The sequence below is a fragment of the Eumetopias jubatus genome, unplaced genomic scaffold, assembly GCF_037043125.1.
Source record: "Eumetopias jubatus isolate StellerSeaLion01/CBP00866 unplaced genomic scaffold, mEumJub1_p1.0 scaffold_8, whole genome shotgun sequence".
Lineage (NCBI taxonomy): Eukaryota > Metazoa > Chordata > Mammalia > Carnivora > Otariidae > Eumetopias > Eumetopias jubatus.
Window position 1 is genome coordinate 45,918,110 of NW_028274814.1, and position 10,274 is coordinate 45,928,383.

The 10,274-nt window shown below is 43.3% G+C and overlaps 1 protein-coding gene across 1 annotated transcript; it reads right to left on the reverse strand.

Annotated features, from left to right (window-relative positions):
• Positions 1-1,850: 1,850 nt before the first annotated feature.
• On the reverse strand, positions 1,851-6,399 carry LOC148163696 (homeobox protein NANOG-like). Its single transcript, XM_088025546.1, has 4 exons — positions 6,249-6,399; positions 3,871-4,136; positions 2,387-2,473; positions 1,851-2,249 (listed from the first exon to the last, which is right to left on the reverse strand). Exons 1-4 carry the CDS (start codon positions 6,397-6,399, stop codon positions 1,851-1,853), a joined length of 903 nt encoding a protein of 300 aa, XP_087881672.1.
• Positions 6,400-10,274: the final 3,875 nt, after the last annotated feature.

Consider the following 10,274-nt stretch of genomic DNA (forward strand, 5'->3'; position numbering starts at 1 on the left):
CCCCCCTCCTTCTTTAGCGCCCTCTACCTTCGGTTATTTGCCTCATCCCTGGCTGCCCTACATTTAAGACTCTTAAAACCTAAGAGGTCTATCACTTCATTGCCCCAACTTTTTAACTGCAAATAACCACAAATTTTGTTGTTTCAATACTATTACACACATAAGGGAAATAAATCAGCTCAGATTTATTTGATCAGTCACCTAGCAACTAAGTATACCAAGTTACCTTTCCTTTCCTCATTTCAAAGATAGGAGCCTCCCCAGTGGCTAGAGAAATTTCAGTTAATTGTCCCCCACACACATTAAAAGGGTATAAAGACTGGGCACCTGGGTGGCTCAGTTTGTTAAGCAACTGCCTTCGGCTCAGGTCATGATCCTGGAGTCCCGGGATGGAGTCCGGCACTGGGCTCCCTGCTCAGTGGGGAGTCGGCTTCTCCCTCTGACCTTCCCCCCCTCATGAACTCTCTCATTCGTTCTCTCAAATAAAAAAAAAAAAAAAAAAAAGAGTATAAAGACCCATGTTGGGTGCCTGGGTGGCTCAGTCGGTTAAGCGTCTTCACGATCCCAGGGTCCTGGGATTGATCCCTATATCAGGCTCCTTGCTCATCGGGGAGTCTGCTTCTCCCACTCCTCCCCGCTTGTGTTTTAATAGCTCTGTCACTCTCAAGTGAATAAAATCGTTAAAAGATCTTTTAAAAATCTGTCAGATAATTTTAACATTTCTTTTATCTTGATATTGGCATGTATAAGTTTTTTTTTTAATTTTGAAAATCTGTAATTCATAGTATGATGGGTGATTTTCCATTGAAACCTAGGTTATTTTTGTGTAATAGCTAGGAGTCTGGATCTTTAAGCCCGCTGTTTTAGCTGGCTTTTTTTTTTTAAGAATTTTTTGAAATTTGTTTATTAGAGAGAGAGAGAGAGCATGAGAGGGAGGAGGGTCAGAGGGAGAAGCTGACTCCCCGCGGAGTAGGGAGACCCATGCGGGACTCGATCCTGGGACTCCAGGGTCATGATCTGAGCTGAAGGCAGTCGCCCAACCAACTGAGCCACCCAGGCGCCCTTTAGCTGGCTTTTTTGGACACCACTGTGGCAAGGGACAGGGGACCCTGCCTTGTTAAGGTTACTGCCTGATATGGGTAGACCTGCGGGCTCCTTGCTCAGCGGGGAAACGGCTTCTCCTTCTACCTCGGCCTGTATTGTCTCTTCAAGTAAATAAAATCTTTAACAAAACAGCCCATGTTTAATTCAGTTTTTATTCCCTGAACTACTGGTGAAATCAGGGTAGAGACAACAAGGGTAAAGTGGGTATTTTATTTATTTGTACTTAAACCTATAAACCAATCAGCCAAACGGGCACTATTATCATGATACATTAAAATACAAAACATCTTTCTACAAATCCTAGAATAACGAACAAATTAACAGTGGTAGTGAAACATCACAAGGGACAGAGGAAATCAATGAAACACATGATAGCTTAACCCCTCACCGGTAGTAATTGAGGTTATTAAAAAGAAAAACCCCACAATCTCAGAAAATACAAATTATCCCTCATCCCACATCTTTGTATCTTCACTTCCTATTTTTGAGGTTAGATTCTAGAAACTAAAGAGATCCACATTAGGATTGTATCTAGTCATCTATAGCCAGAAACACCTTTTCTCATGTTGTCCAGAACAGCCAACGCTCCTGAAACCTCTTTGACTCCAATCCTACCCCGTCAGTGGACACAATAAGAACAATGGGAAACAGATTATTGAGGCCGAGATCTATAGAGGACCCTAGAAGACAAAGCCTAGAAGTAATACAGCCACCACCCAAACTGACATCGAATAATATACTCATCGTCACACATCTTCAGGCTCTATGTTCACAGAGTAATTTGGGAACAAATCCATTATTTGCTGGGTACTAAAATACTTAGCGGATTGTTGTATTACACTATGGCTTTCCCCAGAGGTTGCTAAGATGGACTCCAAATCGCTGATGGAATTTTGCTGGAACTGGATCTGGGGCTGCAGGGATTCCTCCCCACAGTTCTGGAGCTGATTGTTCCAGGCTTGGGGGCACCAGGTCTGACTGGCCCAGGAATGGTTGCCCCAAGACTGGCCGTTCCAGGAGTGGTTGCTCCAAGACTGGCTGTTCCAGGTCTGGTTGCTCCATAGTGGAAGGTTTCCAGAAGTGTTCCTCAGGTATCCCTGGTGGTAGGAATAGAAGCCTGGGTATTCTGCGGTTGCTGTGCTGTTCTGAAAAGGAATAGCAGATTAACTGAAAAGCTCGAAGGAAAATCAGAATCGTGTGTGGTTGGGGTTGTATGGTTTAGCAACGAACAAAACTAAGAAGTCAGTGAAAAGAAAGCAGAAAGATAAAAGCTTCCCATCACCTGAGTCACACTCTTGCTCTCCTTTGGCCAATGGTTTTTCTGCCACCTCTTACATTTCATTCTCTGGTTCTGGAACCAGGTCTTTACCTACCAAAAAAAAGTGACAGGAAAACATAAATACCAGTCGTGTGGATGTACCAGGGATCAAAGAATATCGTGAACATTTTTTTCCCCTGACAGTATCTAAAGCTCAGGAACAAGATGAAAACTTCTAGAGTCCTTTCTGCAATCTGGAAACAAATTTCTGTGAATGAATCTCAAAGCCCCTCAAGTCAGTTGGCTGCTTTAATACAGCTAACCAGTTAGAGAAGATACTTATCTACTCAGTAGAAAGTTCACGTGTAGATGTCGTCCCATCCCCCTTTTCATAGTTGAGCCATGCTGCTAGTCACAGTTAAAAGGTTACTTTGCAGTAAAAAAACCTCCCCCCATAAACACACCCCCCTTTTTTTTTTTTTAATTTTGTTTCTTTCAGAGAGTGAGAGAGCGAGAACACAAGAGGGGGTAGGGTCAGAGGGAGAAGCAGACTCCCCGCTGAGCAGGGATCCCAGTGCGGGACTCAACCACGGGACTTTGGGATCACGACCTGAGCCCAAGTCAGTTGCTTAACCAACTGAGCCACCCAGGCACCCCAAAGCACACTTCTGTATTTAATGGGATAATGGTGGTAATTTTAACTCACGAATTATAAAATATACCACTAGAACTATTTAGAAATTATCAAGTTATATAACAGCCCACAAAATTTCAATTTCCAGATGATTTATAAACTATAAATTAGAAAATGAGATTAAGAAGGATCAGATGTATGTATGTACAGGTGTACACACCCACACACTATAAAATTATGGAATGGAGGACTTATCTCTAAGTATGACACCAGTGATAGAAAACCATAAAATATCTGACTATTAGGCAAGAATATGAAAAATTATTAACCTCATTAGTAATCAACTGTACACAGACAAACAAAGATTCCATTTTTTTATTTTAATGAGAAGCAGTATTGGTTAAGGACTCTCCTAAGCTGGAAGATGGAAATATATAGACCTCCTCTGATCAAGGAGAAATTGGAAAACTTTTTGCCATTTTAGCTTGTGCAACAGGAAGAACTGGTCAAATAAACTATGGCATAATTAAAGAGAACATTTAAAGATGGTCACGAGGGGCGCCTGGGTGGCTCTGTCCTCAAGTGTCTGCCTTGGGCTCAGGTCAGGATCCCAGGGTCCGGGGATGGAGCCTGCCTCATCCGCTCGCCCCTGCCCGCCGATCCCCCTTCCTTGTGCCCTCTCTCTGTCAAATAAATAAAAAGCTTAGGAAAAAGAAAAAAAAAAAAGATGGTCATGAAATGTTACAAAGAACCCACTTTCATATTAAAATTATTTGTAGGGGGTACACAAACACAGAGCACACAGATGTTAGTAATGCTCATCTGCAAAGGAGCTTTTCATTTGTCACCGCAAGGAGTACAAAACACATCCTACCTGCTTATAGCTAAGGTTCAGAATGTTGGAAAGTTCTTGCATCTGCTGGAGACTGAGGTATTTCTGTCTCTGAAATCGATCATTGAGGACGTAGAGTTGGGCCTGAGAGAACACGGTCCTGATCTTCTGTTTCTTGCCCTGGGCCGTATCTTCCTTCCTCACTGTTCTCTCCTCCCCAGAAGTGGGTGGTACTTTTACCCTGGGACTGGTGGAGGAGTCGGGGCTGTCCTGAACACGCAGATCCATGGATGCAGGAAGAGGAGAGACTGTGGGGAATAAAACAACACTTTTCTCTAAAACTTTGCAGATGCTCAATCATATTCGCAAATTCATTGTTTTCACAGCATTTTTAAAGTCCTCACAACCTTAGAATTAGGTAGTAAAAACTCTTCCGGGATCCTGCACACTTAACTCATCTTCGGATGATGCCAACCCACTAAGTGTACTAGTTGTCACCATTTGACATCCAATGGACATGGCCAACAGCCTACCCGCTGGGAAGCAGACGGGACTCAAACCTCCTTTTTTTTTTTAATGATTTTATTTTTAAGTAATCTCCACCCAAGAAGGGACTCTAATTTACATTGTTGAGATCAAGGGTCACATGCTCCACCAACTGAGCCAGCCAGGTACCCCTCGAACCTCTTTGGCAAAAGATTTTTACTGCAAATTGATGCTCAAGAGCCTACACTGTGGCTGCTCAGAAAGGTGGAAATGATCACTGGACTCCTTTTTGTAAAATTAATCCTCTCCTACATCAGATTCTGGGGACCCTTTAAAATCCACGGCTGACTACTGCCCAGTTCCAAATACCAGGAGTAGCACGAACTGGGAATTCCGATAGGCTTTCGTTTCAGACTCTGTCTTTACTAGCTGTGGGACCCTGTTTCATAAAGTATTTCTCTTCCTCACAGAGGGAGTTCCTTCACTGATTAAAGCAAAGTGACAGAGAAAGTTGTCTAGCACAGGACCTGGCGTGTATTGACCGTCTAACCAAAAATTAATTTCCTACAAAAAAATAAAAATAAAAAAAATAAAATAAATTCATTTTCTGTATATGGCCTAGATTTGGTAGCCACTTAAACTCTTAATAGCACTTAGGTATTTATTTCCCGCGCTCAACATCAGGTCTCCCCTCGTCTCTACTCCGTGGCAAAAATTCACAATTTTATGCTTCTTGTGAGTAGACCTAGAAGGAAAGAAAATGGGGCTAGACCAAGGAGTATAGTGGAGCATCTCCTAAAAATGATCTCTACAAAACTTGCACTTGGCTTGCTGAGGAGGGCGTGCCCACTTGCTTATGCCTACTTGCTCATACCCAAGCTACTTCTTACAATCCAGCGCTGATTATTCAAGGTTTGAAATTAAGAAAGGCCATCAATATGAAGTTTAGGAAAACAGGGTAACATTAAAATCTAACATTCCAATAAAGTAGTTGCTTACTTAGTCCTTCCCCACAGCTTAGTTTTAGGGGAAATCATCATGAAAACAATTTTTCAGTCTTTATCTTTACCGTAAATCTTAAAAAACTGATAGTTACCACAAACCTTAAGAAATGGTGAAAGTTTACATTTTCATGTTTAACAACTGCTGCCCGACGGATTTACAAAAATGTACTGCCTTTACACTGTCCTGAGCACCCACCCCACCCCCCACCTGTGGTTACCATTTAGAAGCCAAACCGGGTTTCACAAATTTGGGCTCTAGCCACTTTGACTGTCAGCAGATTGAACCTTCTGGAATTATCTACCATAAAATGGGACGAACATTTCCCCAGGATGTAGGAGAGACGTGGGCATAGGAGGCTCCCAGAAACTCAGAACTGCCCCAGTGAGTAACACCCACAGAGCCAAGGAGTGGGAGAAGAGCCGGTTACTACTGTCGTACAAAGGCAAAACGTTTCAGTAAGGTGAGATTCATCATTAGCCACGCCATTTCTGGCATTCCGTGAAAAAAGACTAACCAAAAAGGGGATGCTCACTGCATCCCCCACGCCAGCTGTGATGCTAGGACTTCTGGCTTAGCACTTAACACCGTTACCGTGTCCTCAGCACTGCGTGAAGATTTAGACATCAGCTCATTTATCACATCACATTTGCGTTTCCACAGCGCCTGTGCACTTAAGCCCTCCAATACCCAGGGAACAGCCGAAATGCCCGCATCCTGGGGCCCTTGTCTCTTGACTGACACCTGGGACAGGTGAACGGGCACCCGCCACCAACTTACAACCGAGACAGGTGCTGAGAGGGTTAACTGAGGACACCCGCTCGTATTAATGGACTATAATTGCTCACGAGGGAAACGAAGGACCCTGACCCTCCTTCGCCTTTCACTTTCCCTCAAGGAAAGCAGCTTTTCGAGGATTCCTTTCCCCTTACCGGTCTCCGCGTGGGGTGTCTCAGCAGATGACATTTGCAGGGACGCGTAATTTTCTTCAGCCCCATAAATCTCAGGCATTGGAGAAGAGTCCCTAGAACTGGGTGCTTCGGGGCCAGGCGGGCATTGGGGCAGAGCTGGAGCTGCACTCATGTTGGTGAGTTGAGGGTAGAGGGAAAAAAAAAAAGAGCGAGATTGCAATAAAGGCCCAGGCTTATGGATCTAGGTGGAAGAGCTGAGAGTAGGAAGACCTCCAGATGTTAGGAGTCTGAGAAAGACAGGATGAAGTGCGTCACCACTGCAACAGTAAGAGCCAGCCAGCCCAATGGAGCCAGAGGTGAAAATTTTGGAAGCTCTAGATTTATAAGGAAGGCTCCACCATCCTCAGACCCGCCCCTCCTGGCAGCCCCACGCCCACACACACCCTTGCGAATTCTCAGTTAATCCTGTCTGCCAGTCTCACCAAGGCCATTGTAATGTAAAAGGTAGCTGCCGGGTAGTCCAGACTGGGTGGGGAAGGGGGAAACGGGGGCCACAGAACCTTAAGAAAAGGTAAACCCAACAATTACATATTTCTGGGTTCACTGCGTTTCCATCTTTTCAAATCAAAGATGCACCTGAGACTACCTCAGGTGATTGAACCTTCCACTAGAACAATTAATTTCTTGATTTAAGTCCCCTTAGGGTCTCAAAATTGAGCTGGTGCTGGTGGAAACTTGAACCAGTAGCTGTTTTCCTCTTCAAGTCCCCCTAAGGTCATAATAAGACACATATTGTATGTTGCTAAGGTGTCAGTTGATATCAAAACTAGTACTTGTTTTCAAGACCCTCTTATTGTTTTTTAGCTTTCAGAGAGACAGACAGACAAGTCTTTCCCCCAGGACTGTTGTCTCCTTTTTAACAAAAGCCAGAGGAAAGGAGTGGCAGCCTGCTGACCTGCTGACTTTGTGCCCTGCAGGTAATTATGCTTCTGCCGTCAGTATGGGAAATTTGTAAGTAGTTTCTATATACAAGTTGCTGGATAGACTCTTGGCTCAGTTTCCTCATCTGTACCTCTTTCTGCGTGGCTCTAAAAAGTAAAGAAAATAAAGACTAAATCCTCATAATAGTTGACAACACCAGTGATCTACAAATGAGGGCCGTTAAGAGAAATTCTATCTTTATCCTACGTTCAGGATCTCCAAGTTTGAAATTGCCTTTTATTGTGATTATTATTTTAATGCAGTGAACAACATGATAGATTGAGAGCACCCCCTTCTAATTTTATCTGGGACATTCCTAGATATAAAATAATGAAATTTCTTGACCTGTAAACCAACCCAGTTGAAAAGAGGAAGGTCAAGAAGAACATCCCTTAAGCAAATGATATTCCTGCAAAGGGTCTTGCCAAAGCGTTTGTGACAAGTTCCTTTAGAATCCTTGTTGGGCCCTCCTCTCTCTTCTTCCTAAGCAAACCTCTTCTTCTGGCCTTTCTTCTCCCACCCCCACCTGGCTCTCTTTTAAATCAACTTTTCTTTCTCTGGCCGGGCATTTCTGTTATGTCTTGCAACCCCACTCCATCCCCGCTCTCAAATTTTTTTCGTTTTTTGTTTTTGTTATTTGTGTATGTTTTCCCAAGGCCCAGTTTTCATGGTTGGGTTTCAGCATGAACATATTTATAGACAAAGATAACAGTCTGCAGCTTTCCATTTTCCTCCCCACTCTCAAATTCAATATCCGAGAAACCTAAGATTTCTTCCTCTTTTCCAGTCTCCCACTCCTCCAAGTAAACCCTTAGCACATTCCAACGGTGTATTTTCCGGAGATGCAAGCCTGACTAATCCTCGCATGCACTCTGCTCCTTGGGTCTCCACCTAGAACTGCTGGCTTTGCTTCTAGAAAGAGATATTCGTTCTTAAGGATGCCAATCCGTGAGCATAGGAGGATTGCCGGGACCAAAGCACGGAGATCGATTCTTTGTAGTCTTTTCTTTGTCTTCTCAGACCATCATTCCGGAAGGGAAAAGAGTAGGAACACGAGTGTCAAGGAAGAGGTGGGTGGAAATACATTGCGCTCAGGCCGACCGTCTCTGTCTCATTACAGAGTATGAGTCCTTTAAAGGGAGAACGTGAGTGATGGATGGAGTGAACTAAACTTACTGTGGTAATCCTTTTGCAACATCTCCGTCTATCAGTCCATTGTGTTGGCGCACCTTAAACTAATACAGTGCCATATGTCAATTACTTCTCAATAAAACTGGGGGAAAAGTAAATTAAAAAGCAGAAAACTTGACTTCCTGGCTTTCAGTTGGCACAGTTGGTAAGTGAGTGCAGTCAAGGGCACCAAAGACCTTAGTTTGCCCGCTCTCTAAACCGCAGGTACCAGAGGCTTTGTTCTTTGTTGACGGGGGTCTTTGCCTGAAAACCTGGGCCAAATTCTCCCCCATCCCCCACCTGTGCCTCATTGTATCTAGGGTCAGAGCCTCTGGAGTGGAAGACCAAAGGGAAGGGGGCTGGTAGCTAGAAGGCAAACTTACTACATTCTTTGCCCTGGAAAGCAATTTGAATAAGGTTGAGAGAATGCTTAGGAAGGTGTCAGAGACCTTGGATTTGTTGGGGTGTGGGCTCTGTGGGTGGAGGAGGGGTGTGTTACAAGGTGCTTAGAGTCCAGGGCTGTAACTGCAAAAGTGATTTTAGATTTTGTTTTCCTAGGAGCATCAGCCAGAAGGGAGAAGAAAAAAAAAAGAGCTAAAGATTAAAAATGAAAAATATTTTTCAGAAAAGATTTATTCCTCACTTAAATGTAAGAAATACACGTTAGGCAAAATGATCTTTTAAGAGCACAGGTGTCCTAACTTTGCATCAGATTTTGCTGACCCGTCAGGGTAAGGAGGAAGCGACAATCGTCATGAGTATTAATATAGACTTCCCTGCCCCTCAATTTTCAGGCAGAGTGTACACATCAAATGTGGCATTATCAAATTTATTATTAATTCATCACTGGTTGGATCATCAGATTGGTTATTGATTTATCACTGTTTTTACCCTTCACCCATTGTCCATTCGCGTTTACTCGAGTGTATCCAAACCGAGAGGCATTCACCTGTTTTCACTTAATTCTCCTGTAAGTCTCTGTTCCTGCTTCTCTCTTCTTTACATTGTTTCACTCTACCTAATAAACCCAATCTTTACGTCACTGTTTCTTGTCCGTATGTGTGCAAACATGTGTGTGTTTGTAGATCTATTTCGTGATTTTTAACATTTATTGGCTAGGAACTATTAATTTATTTATTGCTTATTCAGCTAATAGTTCATGAGTGCCTATCATGTGCCGGAGAGAAAAGAAATAATTAAACAACATCTCCACTTTTGAGAAGCTAGCAGTTTCGTAAAGTAGATCAAAATAGACCAAAAAGACAGTTATAGTGTCATGCGATGAATACTGAACATAAAAAAAACAAAAAATGAGGTATGTACTAGATGCTAAGGGAGATCAAACAAGGGAAGGTATGGCCAGGGAGGGGAATCAGAAAAGACTACTTGGAGGATTTTCGACTGAGCCAAGATGGAAAAAATGTTGACAGCAGGGGGGATGCGAATTCCAGCGAATGAACACTTTTGGCAAAGACAGTGTCAGTGTCTTAGAGAAAATAAGGGGTCATTGGAAAATAGGGTTGAGAGACCTGAAAGGTAATGAAGTGATCACAAATAGTATAACAAAAACAAAAACAAAAAAACCCTGCACATTTAGAATTAAATCTCCTCTCCTTAATTTATACTCTATTGGTGTTCCACCTGCTAATCTGTCTCTGTCTCCTTTCTGGTTCTTCTCAATCGCCCCCCCCGCCCCCCGCCTGACATCTAAAAGTCAGAGTGTACCAAAGCTTCGTTCTCAAACCTCTTTTCTTTCTCTCTCTCTTTCTTTCTTCCTTTTTTAAAAGATTTTATTTATTTGAGAGACAGCGAGTGCCCACAAGTGGAGGGAGGGGCAGAGGAGAAGCGGACTCCCCACTGAACAGGGAGCCCTGATGCAGGGTCAGATCCCAGGAC

What these genes read in the sequence shown, in the direction of transcription:
- LOC148163696 (XM_088025546.1), bottom strand. Translation starts at nt 6,399, where the DNA reads ATGAGTGCAGCTCCAGCTCTGCCCCAATGCCCGCCTGGCCCCGAAGCA. An exon ending in GACACCCCACGCGGAGACCG is followed by an intron (nt 4,137 to 6,248) that starts GTAAGGGGAAAG and finishes TATTCCCCACAG; the next exon opens with TCTCTCCTCTTCCTGCATCC. An exon ending in AGAGCAAGAGTGTGACTCAG is followed by an intron (nt 2,250 to 2,386) that starts GTGATGGGAAGC and finishes ATTCCTTTTCAG; the next exon opens with AACAGCACAGCAACCGCAGA.